Genomic DNA, 24,551 nt, shown 5'->3' with positions numbered 1-24,551 from the left:
TTAATAACCTTTGAAAAGAAAAGATTCAATAAAATGCAGAACGATGTAGGTAAATTTCAAAGAGTAAAAGATTGTGTGTAGAGGCCAAGAAATGGTAACTTTTGTGATACCTTATAACTTAAGTCAAGCATTTAATAATACATAAGTTGTATTGTTTATACCTGATTCTCACAAGCAAACTTCACAAGTTATAGGCATAAACAGGATGTTAAAAATAAACTTTCTTTTGCACAACAGGATATAACACTGTAAACAAATGAGGTTCCATACCTAAAAGCAAGATTTACCTGGAAAGTATCCTTGATTTAAAAAGGGTTTGTATTTAGACGAGACGATTTTAAGAGACAATTTTGAGAAAATGTTTTTGAAGAAGGCTGTCTTGTGGACCTCACTCCCCACCCTCTTCCACCCATCGTATCTGACAATGTGTTTGGGGATAGCTACAGCTGGATCACTTGGAAAGTAGCACCATGGACTGTTGACCTATGGACTCATACATTCATAGCTGAGCTAAAGCAGCACTGTGTGTGTGTGTGTGTGTGTGGTGTGTGTGTGTGTGTGCGCGCGCGTGTGTGTGTGTGTCTGGAAGGAGAAAGAGGGGGAGAGAGAAAGACAGAGAAAGGGCTGAGTGGGATGGCTCATGCCTATAATCCCAGCACTTTGGGAGGCCAAGGCAGGTGGATCACTTGACATCAGGAGTTCAAGACCAGTCTGACCAACACAGCAAAACCCTGTCACTACTAAAAATGCAAAAATTAGGCAGGCATGGTGGCGTGTGCCTGTAATCCCAGCTACTCAGGAGACAGGGGTTGCGGTGAGCAGAGACTGCACCACCGTGCTCAAGCCTGTGCAAAAGAACAAGACTGTCTCAAAAATAAAAACTAAAAAAAAAAAAAAAAAAACAGAGTTTGGTTGGAAATTACCTATACCCCACATACAGTAGGGCAGGAGATGATAGGGAATTTAAGAGTCTTTACCACGTACTAGATATGTATGCCTCAGGAAAAGCAACTGGCCTGAAAGTCATTTTATGTTCTCCCCAAATGCTCCTTGTTAAGTTACTAAGATGACCTTAACACTCTTCTTAGCTTAACTACACTTTAGAAAGGATTCTCCGACTTAGTCCCTGGTCTTCCTGGGCATTTACTAGAAAATTTTCCATATAGCTCAAGCCTGTAATAGCACTTTACGAGACGGATTTTACCATCCTGTCCCGTCTCTACTTACTTCCGGGCGAGGTGGCGGGCGCTGTAGTCCCAGCTATCCTGACATTGAGGCATTTACTGCACTCCTTACGAATGACTAGAAAATTTTCCATATTAAATTATTTCTCTGTTGCCTTTGAAACATAAATCTTTTAAATATCTTCTTGTCAGTTTTACCAGCCAGGAATTTCTTTCTTAAGGTTCTTGGAACCACTGCTCCCCTGAAATGTAATCATAAAAGAAGATAGCACCCCATCTGTCCACCTCTAGGGGAGGGTATAAGACTAACTTCAATGGGTGTCTTGATCCCAGTTGTAAAACTATGTCCTGATACAAAGATAAGAGAAAGTTTACTTATCCTTTGAGTAAAGCCAATTAGCAAACATGGATGGCCTGTGTTCTCTCTCACTCCAGCTCTTAAAAACTCTCCCACCCTTTATTACAAAAGAATTGAGTTCAGACTGAGTTCTAGCCTCTCCCTTACTGCAATAGCCTTGAGAAAAGTCATCCTTCCCTATTCAACTTCATCTGTGCAGTGTTTACACTGACACAGGCAAGTCATTTGAAAAATCAGAGCAAGACCAAGATAGAAGTGACCAGCCAAAGAAGGCAGGGTATGACTGCAGATCCTAGGTGTGGCAGTTGACAAAGGGTTTCCAAAGATTGAATAAACACTCATGAGTCATAGTGTTGCCATATTTAGCAATTAAAAATATAGGATTCTTAAATTTCAACTAAACAGCATTATTTTTAGTATATTTCATGTGATGTTTGAGACATACTTATACTAAAAACTTATGTGGGCTGGGCACAGTGGCTCACGCCTCTAATCCCAGCACTTTGGGAGGCTGAGGTGGGTGGATCACCTGAGGTCAAGGGTTCAAGAGTAGCCTGGCCAACATGGTGAAATCCTGTCTCTACTAAAAATACAAAAATTAGCCGGGCATGGTGGCACATGCCTGTAATCCCAGCTACTCGGGAGGCTGAGGCGGAAGAATCGCTTGAAGCCAGGAGGTGGAGGTTGCAGTGAACCAAGATCGGGCCATTGCACTCCAACCTTGGCAACAGAGCAAGACTGTCTCAAAAAAAAAAAAAAGAAAGAAAGAAAGAAAAGAAAAAAAACACAACAACAAAAATCTTATTTGTTATTTAACTGAGCATCCTGTATTTTATCTGGCATGCCTACCGTGAAAGAAACAATCAGTTTCAAACGTGTTCCCTTCCTAAAGAGCAAGATGCCTGGTTACAACAGTACAATTGCCAGTTCTAACAGCTCTTCTTTACTGTGTCATCTTTCCTTTCCATCCCACCTTGCCTTCTCCCCATTCAAAGCTGGAAGGGTCAAAAACAGCAGCTAATCTGAAGGAGAGGTGATAAAATGAGAAAAACAACAGAAACCAGGGTTACTTCTGCCCCTCAAGGAAGACAGCAGGTGTCAGGCCACCTAGAGATAGACTGGTGAAAGGGAATAGGAGAAATCATATCTCTGATGGAAGATTTAAATGTTACTAAACTTCTTAGACTGGATATTAGTTTCTCACTCACTGTATGACTTAGAGAGATGGTAAGAATCATCAGAAATACTAAATGTCCTTCCAGTGGCAGAAAATACTCCCCCCATTGTGAAGAAAGACAAAAAAGAAAGTTGGCTGGGCACGGTGGCTCACGTCTGTAATTCCAGCACTTTGGGAGGCCGAAGTGGGCAGATTGCTTGAGCTCAGGAGTTCAAGACCATCCTGGGCAACATGATGAAACCCCATCTCTACTAAAAATACAAAAGTTAGCCAGGCATGGTGGCACATGCCTGTAGTCCCAATTACTTCAGAAGCTGAGGCAGATGGATCACCTGAGCCTGAGAGTTTGAGGCTGAAGTGAGTTGAGATTGCTCCATTGCACTTCAGCTGGGCTGACAAAGTGAGACACTATCTCAAAAAAAAAAAAAAAAAAAAGGTTGCATTTTCAACATCCTATGTGTTGCACTTGTTCAATGTACTAATTCTATTTTAATAGATATGAATATAGATCTATATCAATGAAATGTTTCAAATTTTATGTGCATCAAGATTTTGTGAGATTATTTAAGATAAAAATAATTCTGTAAGTCTAAAACTAATAACCTTGCATATTATAGTAATACTACTTATAAAATACCTAATTATTGAAAAGCACTAAATATTAATGAACATTAATAAAACTCCTCAGTATGACAGTTCTCTAACCTTTGTGTCACAATTTTTTCACTTTATTGACATAATTACATCAAATAAAATTTATCAATTTTAAGTGTATAACTCGATGTTTGATTGTAACCCAAAGGATAAATGCTTGAGGTGATAGATATTCCATCTACCCTGATGTGATTATTATACATTGTATTCCTGAATCAAAATATCTCATGAAACCTATAAATATATATACCTACAATGTGACCACAAAAATTAAAAATTAAAAATTGCAACCTTCGCATCACAAAATATCGCAAAAGAATCTGGTGAAGAACTATGATTTCACAATGCAAGTACACAGATTTTTTCAGACAATTTCAGGGTGTTTGTTACTTCTTAAAAGTCATCCATGAACATCAGATTATAACTCTTATTCAGTCTTTTCCTCTATACTGGTGGTTAATTATTTGAGGCAATAAATATAAATTTATTATACTTTATATCTAAAGTTCTTAAAATTGGACCTAATATTTTAAATATTAGTGTTACCTTTTTAAATGAATGCTAACTATAAATGCTAAGTTTTTATCTATTTGAGTAGCAATATAATGCTATCAGAACATATTAATACGATTTTCTTTTTTAGATGCAGATTTATTTTTTCCATCTTTCAGTGGAAATTCCTATTTAGAACTGCCCTTTTTGAACTTTGTCCTGGAGAAGGAACATAACAGAACTGTTACCATCTTCTTGACTATAAAAACAAACAGTTTAAATGGAACTATTCTTTACAGTGAGTATTAAATGTTTGACTTCTTGTATGTCATGTTTCTTTCTCAAACGTTAATCTATTGAATCATTGATTTATTCATTTAAATATTGTGAGAGAACTTTTTCAGACAAGTGCATGAAGCATTACCAAAGAGAAATTTTAGTTCTTTGTAGTTTCTCTAGAAGTTTAATTTATGAGTCATTCAATGGAACGTGACTTACAAACAGGCTCTGGAGCTGACAAGACAGAATTTAGCAAGCATATGAATTTGACAGCATATGGCTACAGCAGTAAAACATAAATGCTGCAAATGTTTCAGAGTATATTTTTATGATATAAATCACTAAATATGAATTATATTCAATACTTGATAACTTGGGAAAAGGCATTCCAAAGCTGGGGTCCATTTGACAATCAAGTAAATTCGTACCACTCTTTTAGCAACATCTATTATCTTGATATAAGCTGTTTTCTTCAAGTAGTATTAACAGTATTTGCTTAAGGAATGTCTTTATATGCAGAGTTCTCTGCATTATGCAATTTGCTCATAAAGGTCTCTATAAGCAGAATTTATGGGCCTCTTCTCTGAATGAACATCACTAAGCTGTATCAGCAGTATTCAAAATTTGACAATTGTTTTCTCTTTTGAAATAAATGCACAATCGTTTTAACAGTTCCTCATATTGGAGGTGTAATGTCTTTAGTATGTGAACAGATTATCCCCTTTGGGGCAACTTATTTCCCAAATGATTTGCTCCTCTACTTTGAAACAGTTTGCTAAATTGATTCATCATTCTGTACTTTCTAAACAAAATATAAAAGGTTTTATTATTTGACAATGAGTAAAATGCCTAAAAGAAGCATTTGGGGAAGCCGGGTGAACTTAGTAGTTTTTATCATTAAATTAAAACTAAGAATTTATGTTATATTTTAGAAAGAAAACAACTTGCCAGGGTAGGCCAGTATTGTTTATTCCCCAGGAGCAGAGGCACCCATGTTTAAATGATAGCTTAAGAGTGTCTGATTGATTTATGTTAAAAGAGAGAAGAAAATACAGAAGAAAAACTTGTTTTTGTATACAAAATCTAAGTGCTGGTACATGCCCATGAAATTTGGAAGTAATAGCACATTGCAGCGTAAAGAAAACAAGAACAGAACAAAAGACACAAACAGAATAATTGAAAGACACAAAGAAAAGTGATTTTCTGGCTTTGCAATTTTTTAAGTTATATAGAATTAGAAGGTGTTTTCTTGGGGAAAATGTATTTCTACCAACTAAAAATAGCTCATAGTTAAAGCAGCGCCCAATCACTGGGAATTCTCCTGCTCTGGGTTCATGCTCCTGGCTCATGTCCATACCGACACTTGGATGTGTTATTCTTGAAGGCCAGAGAAATACAGGCCAAGCATATATACACTCTATTCAAGTTTGTACTTTAATTTAAATCCAATAAAAGTCAAGCTGATGATAGTGCCATAGGATCATTTCTGCCTTCCTTATTCAATGACCTACAAAAACAATCAAACTAGAAATTATTGGTAAGAAAATAATGTCACTGTAATGATTACCCATTTCTGCCCTTATATAAATTGTTATTGTTATAGTACCAGATTCATCAAAGCTGTTTACTCTAGAGAGTTTTAGAGCCCATGAAGGGAGAAAATATTTTTGTTTGTAAAGCATTCTTTCTGTTCATTTGTAAGGTGGTAATTTAATCCTACACTGTTGGGAATACCTCAGCAGAATGTTTCCTGGGGTTGCTACTTTCTATCCTCTTAGATTTGTCATCCTCATAAAAAGCCTCACAACAGATGAGCACAAAGATTTTTGGAATTCAGTTAGATACCGGTAATTTAAAAGGTGTGTCCCTTAACTTAGGAGATAATTGCATTTCCTTTGAAATCAGTATATTATGTGTAGGAGCAATTAAAAGTAGTGAGAAAATTAAAACAGATGTGTCACTTCAAATTTTAGGTGTTGATTTTGTTTGAGTTTCTTTGTTTTTAATTTTGCCATTTTTTTTTTACTCCTAAACATTTCAGTTCAACTCAATTCCATTTCACAAACATTTTTTGAACATTTGTATTTTATATCAAATCAAATGTTTAAGGGACAAGGATAGAGAACTGTCAGGCTGATAAGCCACTGTCAGCTTTGAATTATATTCCTGGTTCAAAACTGCACATTTATTTTGTCTCAGTTTGCCTCACCAACTAATTGATGTTGAAAAGGAACAAAAGGAAGATAAAACTTGAATCCTTATGGGTTACAGTAAAAATCCTTAAAAAGGATAGCTTAAAAAAGAACCCTCTGTGGGAGAGAGACAGCTCCCAGAGCAGCAGTCAAGATGAAAAGAAAGTTTTCTGTATCTGCCACTGAACCAATTCAGAATTCTGGAACCCAGTCAAAGGAGCTACTAATAGGTCACAAGAGAAGGGATGAGACCACACAAAATTCTTTAGGTGCACTTTCAGAAAATGAGCTCTATTACACAAGTAGTATCAATCAGGAGGTTTCGTCATGGGATATATTACCATGCAGTTGGATCCATTCTGTGCTGCTTCTTTGAAAAGAAATAAGCATGCCATGTGGAAGTATGTGATCTTTGAGAATTAGGAGCAGACATCTGACCAAGTCCCAGGAGGCAAATTACATGAGCAACTCCACTGGGAGGAGAGGATTCAGAAGCAATTGTTATATTACTTAATGTTTTTATTTAAAATAGGAAGCAAAAGAAGGTCCAGTCTTAGATAAGAGTAGTTGATAAGCTAGTGGAATTATTGGGGCCTCTTTATTTGCATTTATGGAGGACTAACAGATTTCTGATACTCCTGGAGAAAACAAATTAAATCTGAAGAGTCATAACACCTGTCTTTCTCTATAAAATGATTTCCAGCAGAATATACAATATCTTTATTAGATACTTACTGTATTTCATTACAATGATGTGGCAAGGCCAGAGAAATCCCACAGCATTCTCTGGCATCATATTAGATAGCATCTTCTTTTTTTCTTCTAAGGAAAAGAATGCTCAGTTGTTTTAATCAATTGTGGGCACCATAAAATTCTTTGAATATCTTTTTCCCTTCTTAATGTGTCCCAATAGAGCTAGCTCCAGACAGATATGGAAGGAGTAGGTTGCAAACATGGATGGCTGAATTCATGCATTGTCATTCATGAGAAACTGCTATTCATTGTTATTTCATCTTTTTTATGACAGCAAAGACAAATTCAACAAATTCTGAGTGCCTAAAAAGTGCATAGCTTTCTTTGGGCAATGTGAGGGATACAAAGTTGAATAAGTGATGGTCTATATATCCCTAGTTTCTCACCTTTTAGTAGAGAGGTACATAATTCTTTGGGCAACCTGGTTGTGACATGTCTTAAATTAGAAGTGTGAATTAAGAACTGGCACAGAGTAGAGAGACTCATTTTACCTGGAGTCTGTGCTTACATCTCCTCACTAAATAGAAAATACCTCGGTATTAGTCTGTTTTTACACTGCTAATATAGACATACCCAAGACTGAGTAAATTATAAAGAAGAGTTTTAATGGACTCACAGTTCCACGTGGCTGGGGAGGCTTCACAATCATGACAGCAGACAAAAGACACACCTTACATGACAGCAGGCAAGACAGAATGAGAGCCAAGTGAAAGGGAAACTCCTTATAAAACCATCAGATCTCATGAGACCAGAACAGTATGGGAGAAAATGCCCCCATGATTCAATTATCTCCCACTGGGTCCCTCCCACAACATGTGGGAATTATGGGAGCTACAATTCAAGATGAAATGTGGGTAAGGATGCAGCCAAACTATATTAATCTCTTAATCTGAAACTGCGTTTTGTAATTCCTTATTCCCCCCACCTCCTCAGAACCTCCTCGAGTGACTTGTATAGAATACGTACTTGGCTAGAATAGTTCTTAAGTTTTGTTTGTGAATTACTCAACCTTGATAGTTGTGATAAAAAATAACTAGATATTGAATCTTTAGGAAATTCTCCCATTGAACATTGTTATAATTTCTTCCTCTGATAGAAACAAACACACAAATTTCAATGGTTTAATCAAAATGTAGCTTGAAACAGATAATTTTTTCATGCATTTACTTAAAAAATCAGGAATATAGCAGGAGTTGGCAAGTTTTTCTATAACCATCAGAAATAAGTATTTGAAGTCCTGCCATAGTAGCCTGAAAGCAGCCATGGACAATATATAAATGAATGAGTGTGGCCATGTTTCAATTAAGCTTTATTTGCAAAATCAGACAGTGTTGGAATTTGGTCCATAGATCATAGATTGCCAATCCTTGACCTAGAATTATGTGATTCATTAAACTTCACCTAAAATAGAACAATTATATTCTACTTATACAATTGAAATTTATGAAGAAATAAGTCAATGAAAGATACATTTAACCTGCTTAAAACAGAGCTTGGCAAATGGCAGGCCAGAAATAAGTGACTTATTGAGATAATGCTTTAACTCCTTTCCTCTTATATCTTGTCTAGGGAATTAAGGTCTTAGGATGCAAGATTTTTGTCTAAGAAGTGTTATGACTGTTATATCCATTTAACAGCCATGTTCATCCTAGCAACAAATAGACCAAAAATCGTGGCATCAAAAATGGGAGAGCAGGAAAACAGACAATTGGTGAAATTTGGAGTTTTCATTTGTATTCATTTCACCCAAATGAAGAGGACCCATTTCCTCTAAGAGTTGTGTATTACTAGTGTTTTTTACTGGTTAAGCACAATTAGCAGACTTGAAAAAATTAAAATAGGCTGTCTCTAAATTTCAGAAATTGGCCCAAAGTCAATCTCCAATAGCATGTAATAAACATGGGTGTAATCATTAATTATGTACCAGGCTACTGCCATGATCCTTCAGTTCTCTCCAGAGCTTCTCTTTGTCTGCCGTCTTCCCACTGACAAACTAGCTTATCCTAACACTGGTTATTATCAGCCCATGTCATCATTGTTGCTGTAAGCTGTCTTAAAATCATGAGCAACTGCTGCTCAGGTTGCTACTGGAATTACTGCTGTATACAAATCCAAACCTTTAGGGGGAACCAGAAAAGGGGAATTCTAAAACTACAGAAGAAACATATGTGTTCCAACAGAGATCTCAATGCAAGATAACCAGTCTTTATCATGTCATGAAGGCAGTACCCGGGATAAAGAGATCATCTGACTGCTCCCACAGGTAGCCCTGATTGAAATGTCAGTAGATAACTAAGGATAGATTTGAACCCAAGTCACTGTGAGCTACTGTACATATAGGAGACATCTATTCATCTTTCTATGTCTTAGTTTGATTACAGGTTATGCAGATATATTTATATTACCAAACTTTACAAGGTTTGAAATGTATATCTATATAAGTGTTTTGAAAAATACAAAACACCAAAAAATGTAAGGTGTTTTTCTGTTAAGGTAGATGATAGAAATCCATGTCACTTTATGGAAATTTCCAGATTTAATAATCTAGGTACCTGATTTAATAGTGCATTATCTGTACTGATAACTATTAATTCTATAAGGAATGATGTTAGATTTTATTTTGATTCAAACCAATAACCAATGAACTTCTTTAGAATGTTTATAAATGATCTCAATTCAAATTGTTGGTATTTGGAGCATTATTACAATAGCTCAATTAGAGAAGAATACCCTTGTTTAATGAGAGTAGTACCATATAAACAATCAATATCTTCAGTATTTCAATAAAGTGATAAAGTATCCATGTTTAGAAAATTCCAGATCCACAATTCAACTAATATCTAAGCAAACTAAAATTGTAAAAAATTGACTAGAATATCACTTTTTCTCCATGTGATATTTCATTATTATTTCTTTTTATGAGACTAATTATATATACACATATATTTTTATATATCAGATTCAAACTTGTTAGAATTATCTCTCTAAAAGCTATGAGATTTAGATACTAGAATCTATGTTTTGAGAGGAATATTGTTATTATTCATTGTTCTAAGCAGCACTTTTATGCTTAACAAATCTTAAATTAGCAGACAATCATTTTATTATGATAAATAAAAATTGAGAACTAGAGATTTTGTAAAGTTTTGAAATGTAATCTGGATAAAACATTCTGAAAAAAATCAATAAATGATTCATTTTAAAACTTACTACAAAGCCTAAAAGCATGAAGAACTGTTACCGCATTACTTCTGCACCAACTTAATATTTCGAGAAAAGGATAGGTTCACACTTCTCTAATGGATCATCAAGCATCTTTTCAGTGAAACAACAGAATGACTTTCTTTCAACGGCTTAATGGTAAACTCTTCTTGAGCTTTCAAGTCCTGCCTGAAGGTAGCACCAATTAGAACATTATGGGGAAAATGTTCTAAACACTGCCTTTAAACATTTGCCCTATATATATTTGCAAACATACATATAGAAAGATTCACATTTGCTTGATGTGTAGATTCAATGAGCAATGTTGAACTAAATTTAATATGACATATGGATTACTCAATCCATAAGGTTTAATGTAAAAATACATACATTTATCTAAGAATAGTCATAACTTACAATTTTCTTCAGTAGTTCTATTTTGGAAATTCAAGTTTCTTTCTCTTTTCCTAATTGCCACTAATTTTTCCATTCTAAAATCAAATAATTTTTATCATAACTGTGTTTGAAAAATAGTCTTTAATACTGTTTGGAAAAACCAGAGTTCCTCCTGCATGTGTTTATTCATAGCTTTTCTCCACTTATAGAATCCTAGGGTTACATGATACAAAACCAATTGATTTGAAGGTGAGAAAAGTCAAATGATATGTCTTTTCTTCCCTAAAGTGATTCATTTGCGATAGAATCATGGAAACACATCAGTAGCATCAGACCCTCCCTTTCCCACCTACCATCATGTTATTTGCAAAACACTTTGAACTTTGTAAAAAGTATTATATAAAACAAAATTGCTTGTTAATGGAATAAATCAATATAAATTAAAACCTGTTAATATATAGCAGACTGTAAAGATAACTAAGCTTCATTGTTCATTTTATTTCCATTCATTAAAGCAGTCTTATTTTATACTGTACAATAAAGCAGCTACAGTCCATAGGATGTTAGTATACTTGAATAAGACTATTCATTTCTGTCATTGATGTTAGTGGCTGACCTTTGTTTAAAAATAACTCATTCTTGCATAGTACTACATACATCTTGTTGAATGTGTATAGTCAATCTTTAAAATTCAGTTTTTGAAGTTTTGAAAAACAAACGTTGTGCATATGGCACAACAGCTTGACCTAAATGCTCAGCTGTTCTGTTCTACCCTATGCTATATATCCTATTTTTAAGGCTTATCTCAAAAATATGAGTCTGAAATGGTAACATAAAGCAGTTTATTAAAAATATTAAGAAATAGAAAACTTCTGAGTAGAAATGATAGAATGGAGCAGGATAACAGACTGTCCTTTAGTGCGTAATACCCTCCCCACTCACAAAATGATGGAAGTGGAGAACAAGTCAACAATTCAAGAAAGAACCACCTTATGCCATTTTATAGTATAACATTTTACAGATCTAAGGAGTAAAACACAAGTGCTGGTGCAGTTTTGTGTTTCTAAATATGCTCCATCTCCCAACCACCACCTCACCTCCACTCCAGAAAAAAAGAAGTCAAGAATACAAAAAATTGTTAATTATACTCTCAAATTCAGATAAAAGCAGCCTGTTCAACTGAATAGGAAGCCATGGGAAAGAGTAGAAGCCAAAAAAAAAAAAAAAAAAGCAGGTTCACTTTGTGATTACTTACTGAGCTTTATGCTTATAATTTCTGTGATTTTTCTGTATAAGTTATACTTCAATTAGGAAAGTTAAAAAGAGAGATCCATGGGCTTCCAGGGACAGACGTCCAAATTTTAAGTAAAAAGAGAAAAGATGAATGAAGCCATTTATGAATTTATGAATAAAGTACGAACTCATTTTTAAAAATAAAATTGGGATATGTAAATATTTGTATGTGGGGAGATAGGTGGTAGAAAAGAACATTTCAAAGTGGGGATGAATAATGAGATTAGAGGAAAAGAAATATTTATCTTTTTTTCTCTATATATTTCTCTGTTATTTTGAATTTTATAGAAAATGCATATTGCTTTGTAATTAAAATACAAATAAGCATAAGAAATTAGAAATCAAAAATAAAATTTAAACATTAGATTCAATAACAATAATGCAAGTTATTAAAAACTCAACATGGCACTTTTCATTTATTATTTTATTTAATTATCACAGGAGTTCTAATACTCACAGTAATTACTCTCACTACCCCATTTTAACATATGGGGAAACAGGTTTAAAATAGTTAAGGACATCTAGCTACTAGGCAACAGAATCAGAAGTTAAAACTCATGTCAAGTTAATGCTGTTAATACCATGCTATCCGTCAGCCTGTGGACAATAATGTATGTTTCTAATATGGTACTTACTACAGTGAATAATTATCGAATACCACTCCTACAAACCCCGTAAATTAGTCTTTGATGGCAAATATTGTGTTTAGTTATCATTAATCAACAAAATATAAATCTACATCAATTACTAATATATTGTTTTCTCTTAAAGGTAATGAGAGTAATTTTGGAAAGCAGTTTCTTCATTTATTTCTTGTGGAAGGAAGGCCATCAGTTAAATATGCATGTGGAAATTCTCAAAATATTTTGGCTGTTTCTGCTAACTACAGCATTAACACAAATGCATTCACCCCTATCACAGTACGGTAAGTAGTGTACTCCACAGTAGTTCTTTTGTGCTGAACTTTTGTTTGTTTTGAGATGGAGTCTTGCTCTGTCACCCAGTCTGGAGTGCAGTGGTATGATCTCAGCTCACTGCAACCTCCGCCTCCCGGGTTCAAGCGATTCTCCTGCCTCAGCCTCCCCAAGTAGTTGGGACTACAGGTGTACACCACTTTGCCTGGCTAGATTTGTTGTTGTTGTTGTTTGTTTTAGTAGAGATAGGGTTTCACCGTTTTAGTAGAGATGGGGTTTCACCATGCTGGCCAGGTGGATCTCGAACTCCTGACCTCGTGAGTCATCCTCCTAGGCCTCCCAAAGTCCTGGGATTACAGGCATGAGCCACCGTGCTCGGCCTGAACTCTATTTTTTAAATGTTATTTGCATGTGTAATAGCCACCCAAAAACGAAACGAATTTTAAAAATTCATCTGAAAATTGTTTTGTTTACCTTTTAATTTTTGCTTTTGTTTTACTTGTTTATTTTTAGTTTGGTGAAATGAACTACAAATTGAACTAAGCCATAATTTAATACTATCCTATGGCAATCAAATTGCACACAGAGTAAATCAATTTTATTGAAAATATTATGGTACAAGCAAATAAATTAACGCATCAAGTTGCTCAGTTAAAACTAACATCCAGTTTAACTGTTCAACAAAATATCTATGGATTACAGCTGCTAGGAATTGATTAGTGGGAGCCCTTGACTGCACAAAAAAAGAAAACTCAGTAGAAAAGAAAAACCAAACAGAATACTAAATGGAAATGTCTTTCTGGATTATATAAATTTTCGGAAAGCAGTCTTTGAATTCATTTATGCTTCAAAATTACAAAATATCAGAAAAGAGAAATTGCTAAATGATGGTCACATCACAGGCGCATTACTAAACAAAATTACATGTAGCAACTAAGAATTTAAAACTTTTCATCAGTACAGCTCAAATTTTTCATCTAGTAATAATGGTCTCCAAAGTTCCTCTATGTCATTGAAAAATATTCTGTGACTGAGTTTGTCTTTAAAATGATAATTAGGTAAGTTAGTCTGATCAGCAGGACTCTTGGCTAACCTATGAAGGTTATATAAATTAAATAAACTTTCTCAGAAACTGCATCAGTCTGAAAATAACATCAACAAAATTGACACCAATATGAAAATGAAGCTTCTTACAGGCAGGGATGGTTTCTTACTCATTTTTAATGCACTTAACAGGACATCTGACAAATAGGAGATACTCAGTAAATGTCTGAATGAATGAAGAAATGAGGGTGTCTGGGATGGGCAATTCATTTGATTATAACAAGAAGGCAATGAAATTACTAAGGTAATGAAATTATCATTTGTAAATTAGATATACCCTTTGGAACGCCGAGTTCTATACAGACAAAACAAACTCCTTCAGATCAACAGACAAATATTTCAACCATTTCTGTTATAAGTGTTTGCTATTGATCACTAAAAAGAACCAGATGAAAAGCTAAATAACAGAAAACTGTTTAAAAGGTGTTTCTATTAATAAGATCATCATTTTATACAGTGTCAACAATTTATACAAACAATAGCACTTTCAGTTATACATGAAATAATTGCTTTTCGAGGTCAAGTTCTTAGAGAAATGATTTTCTTCTTTACTTTTAAGTTGTAACTTAATAGAACAGTCCTTAAACCACTCAGATTCTGAGATAGCCTCAGGAAAAAAATATTTCTGTAAAATAAATATTGATGCTTCCAGTAAAACTGAAAGGGACTTTCCAAGTGTTTAATTTTATCAAAACTTAAGTAAAAAGGAGATATTACATTACTCTGAATGTAAAAATGCAAATCTGCTTTGTGTTATAGGCAATAGCCTACAAGAGCTCAAAGTGACAATAGGCTGACCCTAGGACTACATATTATATATTATATATCATTCATGTAAAACTTTTGAGTGCTCATCTGCTAAGCACGCTCTCAATGCCTTAATATTTGCATCTCATTTTTGTGTTTCTCCTTGTTTTATTCTATATTTAGTTTCTTACATTCATTTAACAAATGTTTCTTACTCTATTTGTAGCACTATACTAAGCTACTAGAATTCAATGGTAAGCCCAAACAGAAAAAATCCTAATTCTTATGTGTATACAGTTTAGTGAGGGTGATCGACAAGTAGACACACTAATGAAGGAATAATTTGAGATGTGCTGTAAATGGAAGAAACATGATACAGGAAGAACAAGTTAAAAAAGTAACCTAGCCTGTGCTAGAGAGACCAAAGAGCTTTAACAATGAATAGAGGTAAACTTGGTAAAACAAAAAACAGGCAAAGCAGTGGTTATGAGTTTCAGGCAGAGGGAAGAGTATGTGACAAAACCCTTTGGGAGGCGACCGGGTCACCTGAGGTCAGGAGTTCGAGACCAGCCTGGCCAACATGGTAAAACCCCATCTCTACTAAAAACACAAAAAAATTAGCCAGACAAGGTGGCACATGCCTGTAATCCCAGCTATTCAGGAGGCTGAGGCGGGAGAATCCCTTGAACCCAGGAGGTGGAGGTTGCAGTGAGCCGAGATCCTGCCACTGTACTCCAGCCTGGGAAACACAGCAAGACTCAATCGATCGATCGATCAGTAAAACAAACCCCTATGCTAGAAAGAAACATGGCATATTCAGATTCAGAACAGTGTCTTTTGAACAGTGTCTTTTGAACAGAGAAGCAGAAGAGGGTGGCTTAGTAATGGAAGATGAAGTTTGAAAGGTAGACAGTTTGCAAATGCTGTCTGGCCTTGCAGCTACGTTAAGGAATAATTGCAGGAACCAGTTAGATGGTTACTGTATATCCAAGTAAGATATGACAGTGACTTGAACTAGACTAGTGTCAGAGATAAAGTGACATAACTAGGAGCAAAATTGTGACTTACTAAATACTAGGAGTAAAAATAGAGGTGTCAAAACCTAATACTCATTTCTTATGTGCAATTGGATAGCAGATTTTATCAGACACTGAGATAATAATAAACAATGCAAGAAGGGCAGGTTAGATTGAGAAGATCTTGAGTTTAAGCTTGAGCATGCTGAGATTAAGGTGCCTCTGAAACACAAAGTGGAATTTTCAATTGAATATATGGAAGTAAAGGTCAGAGAAGGGATCTGGATGGAAAATATGAATTTATGAGCCATCACTGTGTAGATGATAATTGAAACCATGGGAATGGATGAGAGTATATAGTAGAAAAAACTGCCTGGAGTGACTCTTGAGGAGCTAACATTTAATGATGGTATACTGGAAGTTGAAATCATTAAAGAGTCTGACAAGGAGTAAGTAGGAAGTAATAGCCAAAAAAGGAGTAGAGTGTCATGGAAGGCAATGGCAAAGCTTATCAAATGTTCCAGTCCACTGGACTGTCCACATGATTCCATGACCTGAAGACTTCAGTGTAGCAGGATAGAAGAAGAAGTCCGAGTAGAGAAAAATCAAGATAATATGTTTATACAACTCCTTGAAGTTTTAATGTGAAAGTATAAAAAGAGGTAAGATGATAACTAGAGGAAGGTGAGGAATCAAGAGAAAAAAAGTAAGATGAAAGAAATTTGAGTATGTTTAATTAATTGGAATTACTAGTTGAATAAAAATTGTTAATACACAGAAAACTGATGAAAAAGAGAGAATATAAGTTTCTTTTTTTTTTTTTTTTTCTTGAGACGGAGTTCTGCTTTTGTCGCCCAGGCTGGATTGCAATGGTGCAATCTCAGCTCACTGCGACCTCCGCCTCCAGGGTTCAAGCGATTCTCTGGCCTCAGCCTCCCGAGTAGCTGGGATTACAGGTTCCCACCACGACGCCTGGTTTCGCCATGTTGGCCAGGCTGGTCTTGATCTCATGACCCCAGGTGATCTTCCCACCTCAGCCTCCCAAAGTGTTGGGATTACAGGAGTGAGCCACCACACCTGGCCAAGAACATAAGTTTCTTAAAAGTTTAGGCCAGTAAGATACAATGTACATGAGAGAAGATTCCCGCCAGAGGGCAGGGAAAATAGAGATACATAGCCTGAGGCTTCTGATTTCTGCCATTGTAGATGTCCCTGGATTTATAATTGCTTTTATCTGTCCAGTTGTTTATGTCACCTCTTGCTGTCTCATCTGTTTAGTCTTACTTCTCCATCATTAACTGGGCAAAATTTAGAATTTAAGGGTCTTTTGGTATGGCTTTTTCCAACTTAATTCTCAGTAACAAAACTCTCACTATGCAAATGCAGGGTAAATTTCTCTCTAAAAAGCATGTGAATTAGATTCCTTTTTCATCATATGAATGTTGATGGAATTTCTTCAATGTTAAAGAATTTCCTGATGATAAAAAAAATATAGCATGATTGCTAAAAACTTTTTTTTGAAACAGAATCTTGCTCTGTTGCCCACGGTCCCACTGCCACCTCCAACTTCCAGGTTCGAGCTATTCTCCTGCCTCAACAGGCGCACATCCCCACACCTGGCTAACTTTTGTATTTTTAGTAGAGACCAGATTTATGTATGTTGGCCAGGCTGGTCTCGAACTCCTGACCTCAGGTTATCCACTCCCCCACCGGGCTTCCCAAAGTGCTGGGAATAAAGGCATGATCCACCATGCCCAGCCTAATAAAAACTTATTTTCAAAAATTAATGGAATAAACCATAAGCCCAATTTATAAAATATGACTTTTTGATTTGTTATAAGCTATTATTTTTTATTTTGTTATTAGCCAGTAGTTCCTCCAACTAAATCCATCTTACATCTGTAGGACAGGGAGAAGTAGAACAAACTTGAATAAGCCACTTGCAGTGATTGAGGTCAATTCAGTATCAAGATAGAAGTTCTTCTTAAATGAAATGGAGCAGAGATCACAGTTCTACAGATACATTGTAATTCATACTCATGCACAGTTTGTCTTTCATTTCAACGAATTTTGAAAGGGATCACATAGAGAGAGCTATTGGTTTTCACAAGGGTTATTCTCTTTTGGGGAAGTTCAGAAAAATTGTCTTACTATATATATATATACACTTTTTTAAGTTTCTGAAGTTTAAAATTTTCTGGCACCTTTAGTGTCTGTTTTACACTAAAGCTAACTTTTACCCAGTATTTTGTTCTCTAAAAAAAGCCCTGTGTCCTTTCTTGTAGGTGATTTACTGTGTTATCTGCATGTTTAAAGGCACATAGCCTATTTCCCCTTCCTTAGATGCTACTATCTAACACTCCTGAGAACATTTCCTCAAAGATTTATCCAGAGATATAAAGTTATCCATGTCTATTGAAGGTATACCTAATACCTAATAATTTATTTTGGTTAGCAAACTCTTAGGATGGTCGAAGTGGGATGTTGGCCAAGAATTGCATTACTGCCAGAGCAACACAACTCCAATAGCCACTTTTTTACAGGTCAGTGTAAAGAAATGCATGGTTTAAGATCATCTGGACAGAGGCTGGAAAAGTTTCTAGTAGTTGGACAGCAAGAACTCTTATTAGTATTTGCTAAAACCCAAACATATGTCAAGAGAAATCAATGTAGACATATTTAGCACATTACCTTTGATAATATTTGGTTCAGAAAACAAAATAAAAACTGCTAAGTTTTATAAATGGCCAAATTTTTATCTCCTGTTGACCTTTCCATGTTTATGAGATAAAAACTCATCATATTATATATGTATATTGGTGCAGATTTTGTTAAATTCATTTTAATTAGCTCATTTCTCACAGTTGTTTAAGAAAGATAGAAATTTATTATAATGCAAAATCCACATTAACTTCACAAAACGGGAAGAATGATTCTGAGTAGGACTGATTTTGGTCATATCAAATTAAGGTACTAGTAAGTAATTTATAGAAAAATATGAAAGGAAAAGATAACTTCTTATAATACCCATATTTAATTTGTTAAAGGCTCTCAGACACCTCTACTCAACATCAGATTCCAGTTATGTACCCTTTCCCCACATATATCCTCTGCATTGCAGCTTGCTTGACCAGATGATTTGGACCTATAACTCAATATGGAGAATGAGCAAGAGACCATTCCATTTCATGTACGAAAAAAAGAATATCCATACTCTATTATCTGTAATTTTGACAGTAACTAAAAATGTTACCTATGTTTCTAATTTTCTAAAATATACAAAAGCTTTTCACATATTCCTGATAGTTTATATAATATAAGCTATGGATTTCATGCTGGTAGTCTTACAGCCAGGAAACTATGTGAGAGCCTCCACTTCTTGAAACAGATGGTGACTTCTGAACTGTGCTAAATCTATAAGATATTAGATTTATTCATAAAATGTTGCCATGTCAATATGGAAACTCTGGCAAGATTTTCACATTGAAAAGGTCAAACTTCATCACTTCAATATTAATTTGTGTATCTTTTTATCAGCTCTTCCATCTGGTATTTCTTAGAGGAAATGAAGGAAAACTCAAGCTCAATATGGGAAATATAGGTAATACTTTATCATTATATTGGCATGTATGTAAACATAAAGCTAAACATTACTCCTGTACCTTTATCCATGCATAGCCTGTTCTTACATAACATACATAAAAACTAGCTCGATAGCAAGTTACAATGCAGTTTATTTGTATTAATTTGTGGAGAGCTCCTGTAAAACAAAAATTTATTACATAAGCTTAAGAAAATCTTTAAAAGATATCTATGAATCTGTAAGTTGGTAATTTTAGTACTATTTCAGATTATTGGATAGAATGTTCTACTATATAAAGTTGTCTCCAAAATTTGTATACTTCTTGAGAAACATGGAAGTATTAGTTTGGTGCTTATTGATTCAAAAATAAAGTGAAGTGTCTCAGTCTGAATGTGAACCCGAGCCTACAGACTATCTTTATGGAATAATATGCCAGTGGACTCTCCCACCCAGTTTGACATTTAAAAAACATATTTGAAGTGATTTGATTCTGTAATCACATTTGTGCCTTTTAATTATGCAATTCACTTCAAATTTTCAAAACAGAATGGCAATTAAAATTTTAAAAGTCAAGACTTAGGACCCAAATCCTCATCTTACGGAATGCAGAGAAGAAAAGATAGAGAACTGGTTGACCCTCAAGTCCTGAGAGCAACCACAAAGACCCTACTGAAGAGAAAGGGACTACATCTATAATATGAAATGAAAAATGAACTTCATTTTGAAGATTAGAAATTTATCAGGGTACAGCAGATGAAAGAGGATCTGCAAAGATATCAAGGTGTAGATAATAACATGCTCATGGAAGAAAATGTATGATGAGAACAAAAAGTTCCAGGTGAAAGGATGTTTACCTCTTTACCAAGTCACCATTAAACACTGTCATTTCTAATGCAGAGCGTAACAATCAATAAAAATAAAAGGCAAGAAATGTTTTGAGCACTAGCAATGTATGCTGAGGAAGACTCCAGATTTTCTTCATCCTTTAAAGTTAGTGGTCAATTTCTACCACTGTCAGAAAAGACTACTGGAGAAGTTTAAATTATTTTTGTGCAGTGGCAGAGTATACAACAAAATAAACTTCATTTCTTAAAAGCCTTCTAATTCTAAAATGTGTATAGTTTATCACTTTCAAGACAAGATTTTGACAGTTATATGAGAAAGTAATATAAAACAAATGAAGACTTGGGGAAAATCAAATTGATAAAAATTGGGGCAGAATAGCAATAATTGATGGGGGTCAGTGAACACTCTGGCATATAGCACAGTTAAATAATAGGATTTAACATGTTGAAAAGTAAGATTCAGGGGAAACATCAAGAGATTTGTTAATTAAGTGATGAAGTGGAAATTTAACAATATATTTGTATTTTGTGTATTTTTCCTCCCACTTCTATAGTCCCCCTAGCTCTCCTTAATTGGAATTTATCATTATAGTTAGAGAATATTTGATTACTTCCTTAAAATGACTATCTGGAAAAAGACTTTATTGTGAAAAATTTTTGAAGCCTGTTCTTAGTGGTAGAGCTCAATCCTTGAAAACATTTCTCTCAATTAACTTCTTTAGAATAATTCTCACTGAATTCACTCAAAATATAGACCATTCTATCAAAAAAAACAAAAACAAAAACAAAAAAAAATTTACTTTATAAATGAAGCTAAAGGAAGCTATGCCAACTTCCTCAACAAATTGCCCATGACTCATGACTTTAAAAGATATCTTTTAAAGATTTTCTTAAGCTTATGTAATAAAAGAATTACGGAATGCAGAGAAGAAAAGACAGAGAACTGGTTGACCCTCAAGTCCTGAGAGCAACCACAAAGACCCTACTGAAGAGAAAGGGACTACATCTATAATATGAAATGAAAAATGAACTTCATTTTGAAGATTAGAAATTTATCAGGGTACAGCAGATGAAAGAGGATCTGCAAAGATATCAAGGTGTAGATAATAACGTGCTCATGACAACAAATTGCTCATGAATTGCTCATTCAATGTATGAATAAAATGTAGATATATGTTGATATAAATTGTTTTACAACTTAACATCTGAACTCTTTTCCACCCAACACTATTCAGTTAAGAATAATTTAATGCTTTTTAAAAGATTTACTAATTTTCTTTACAATTGAAAGCTGGTTCCAGAGACAGGTACTGGTATTCAGCCAAAGTGTTTGAACTCAATAAATATAGAACAAAGAATTTTAATATCTCTTCAGATAATTTATTCTAATGCCATCATAAGACACAGTAAATTTCTGTTTTATGGTATTTGAAATAGAATCCTGTCCTGGTTCCTCTTACTTTTTAACTTTGTAATAGCTGGCCTAATTCTAATAGCCAGTAATATCAGAACTCCATCCTGCCCTTCAAAGACAATGTTACAAAGTTAAAAAGAAGGAGATTGCAGGACAAAGCCCTATACCAATTACCATAAAACAGGAATTTACTGTGCCTCATGATGACATTATGTTCACAATACCCAGTGGCATCTGCTGATCCACAGAGGGGCTGGTTAGACACCTAAGTACAGCTCCCACTATTTGAAATGCAAAAATTTCCAGTCAAATGAGGTGGACAAGATAGACTCAACCATGCCCTGGGAATCCCTTCCCCTCTACCCAAAGAATAAAACACCAAAGGAACATTCTCCTGTTTGCATGGTAATAGCAGTGTCACTCATCCCTCTCACTAGGGTGCAGTAGCAGAAATTAGGGTGAAGGAGAATCCCAATTCCTCTGGCACCTCAGCCTCAGGGAAAGTGATAGAAACACAGTTCCAGTTTGGCATAGCCTCTTAGAATAGGAATATATGGAATTCTTAGAATAGGAAATGTAGGAATGTAATAGGAATGTCTTCTTAGAATAGGAAAAAGTAAAGTCTTGGATTGATGATGCACAGTAATCACTAACAAGCGAGTCTGATACTTGGCACACATGGGCAAGCAAGTCCTGGGAATTTCTAAAAATATTTGGAGAGGGAGCGTCTATAATGGATTGTAATTCCTGCAGTTAAGAGTATGTATTCTGAGTCACTGAAGCTTAACAACTGCATCTTAGGTCAGATTCCTTGGAAACGGTCTATGTGCCATGGAGATTTGCATGCACAAAGTTTATTAGAGAATGCTCTTAGGAACAAACACTTGGAAAGCAGTGAGGGAAACAGGATTGAACAGAGGCAGACGTTGAATTGCAAAGTAGTTGCACCAGAGGCCTCAGCTGTCTATAAGGGAGTCTGGACTTGAGATGTTCATATTTTCCTGAATTTAGTCAAGAGGATCAGGCCTTTGCATCCCCTCTCATCCCCAGGGGCCTCTGGGCAGCACACCATAGCATTCACCGTAGCTGATTGAGGCTGCTGGCTACAATCAGTACTTACTGGCTGGAGAAGCCTGAGACACTTGGGTTTGACTTACACCTAAACAAGCCGAGGTTGTTTTTAAATAAACTAGGCATATATTCCCACGCCTGCTATCACCCCATCAGGGAGCCAAATTCCCTGTGTTAGCAACTGGTTCTACTGTTTCTTATGAGGAGTGACCCAAAGAAATAGTGACGCTTCAGAAGAACAGCTAAATATTCATCATACCAAAACTATAAAATGCTAATTGTACAGATGTGCATCAGCATGGACACATGTAACTCCAAATAAAGTCACTCACTGATATATCATTAGAACATACAGCACAGCCCAAGTAGGGTATAGCTGGGTATAGAACAAAAGAAGGAATCTTTATAGATTCATTCTGCTTCAAAATGATGGCACAGGACACGCAAAAGGCAGAATCCTGCAAGTGAGGAAGTGAGGAAGCAAAGCACTCTTTGTATAACTACAAAGGATCTTACCTATTTCTTTTTTGAAACATAAAGAAAAATAACACTCATTTTTCTGCTATATAGGTTTCTGTGAATATCATGTATATGAAAGCTCTTTCAAAAACATCAAGTATCCCTCAAACGAAAGTGTTATTGTTATGGTTTGTCACACACACATATACCTATTTCTTCTATTGCTGCTGGAGGACTAGAAAAAAAAAATGCTGCTTTTTATTTTACAGCATCTTATTAAAAACACTTCATGATTAGGCAGTTAGCACAGCGACTAATCCACTATCCTCTGAGGCAAATGTCTTTGAAGGTTCTTGCTTTTTAGGCTTGTCTTCCTTTGCAGTTTCGTAAATGGGAAGGTGATAGTCCTGGAGCCATAAGAGGCCAAGCTCGGGGAGGGTCATGGAGTGAACACATGCCTCTTCTTATCTGTATTACACTAAGCAGATCTGTTTCCTTGACAATAGGAAAGAAAACTGTCCTGATGATTGTGAGGTGGATAAGTAAATGTCTGTTAAGTTTTGGCCCTTTTATGTTTAAAAGATATGCGGAAAACTTCACCTGCATTACATTAATCTCATTTAGTCATTTCTTCATGTCCATTAATAGCTATGTAATACATATTTATTTTGCACTTATGTGACAGCCACTATAATATTTTTATATATTATCTCATTTATTCTTTATAATATCTTTAAGGGATAGTTATTTTTCTGATACTCATTTAAGAGTTGAGGAAACTGGGACTTAAGGAAATTAGGTAATTATCTGAAGTCATGCAACTATAAGTAATTGTAACAGGGTTCCTATGTAGACCATTTTACTCTACATCCCTTATATTTAACCACGCTATACAACTCATTCCTGAAATATTATTTAAATGAGGTCACTCTCAAATCAAATCACCAATAGAAAATTTTCCCTTTCTCCATCATTTATCATTTCATGAACAAACTATGTGTCTTATAATCAAGCTTTTTCCTCAGCTCCTTCCATCTTTATCCTCCTCTAATACCCAAGTCTTATGGACTTGCCACTCCATTGAAGCCATAATCTCTACTGTCCCAAACACAGTCCTACATTTTCCTACCACATGCATTGTAGCTAATATTACAATTCCTTCCTAAATATTCTGGGTTTTTTTCTATGAAATTGTATCTTATGCTTTCTGCAAGCCATTCACCTTCTAAAAGCTAGCCTAGACTGGTCCCAACTCATACTCAACTCCTTTTGCTGTCAATTCCAAGCATGCTCATGTCTTGTAAAGGATTTTTCTATTGATCTTTTGTTATCTCATCTCCAAAATCAAACAATAAATGGTACAGGATCTCTTCCTTTTGTCACATGTAAACTACTATAAGAATGCTAGGAATAAAGTAT

The 24,551-nt window shown here is 35.1% G+C and overlaps 1 protein-coding gene across 2 annotated transcripts in view; it reads left to right on the top strand.

Moving 5' to 3' along the window:
* The window catches only part of EYS (eyes shut homolog), a 2,089,174-nt gene that overhangs the window by 1,725,952 nt on the left and 338,671 nt on the right, over positions 1-24,551 (top strand). For both annotated transcript variants that reach the window (XM_033217548.1, XM_033217547.1), the window contains 2 exons: positions 4,017-4,163; positions 12,751-12,904. In XM_033217548.1, the coding sequence (XP_033073439.1) occupies positions 4,017-4,163; positions 12,751-12,904 (301 nt within the window). The remainder of the gene's footprint in view (positions 1-4,016; positions 4,164-12,750; positions 12,905-24,551) is intronic.

This window comes from Trachypithecus francoisi, unplaced genomic scaffold (genome assembly GCF_009764315.1).
Source record: "Trachypithecus francoisi isolate TF-2019V2 unplaced genomic scaffold, Tfra_2.0 Lachesis_group10, whole genome shotgun sequence".
NCBI lineage: Eukaryota > Metazoa > Chordata > Mammalia > Primates > Cercopithecidae > Trachypithecus > Trachypithecus francoisi.
This window is presented reverse-complemented; position numbering and strand designations above follow the sequence as displayed.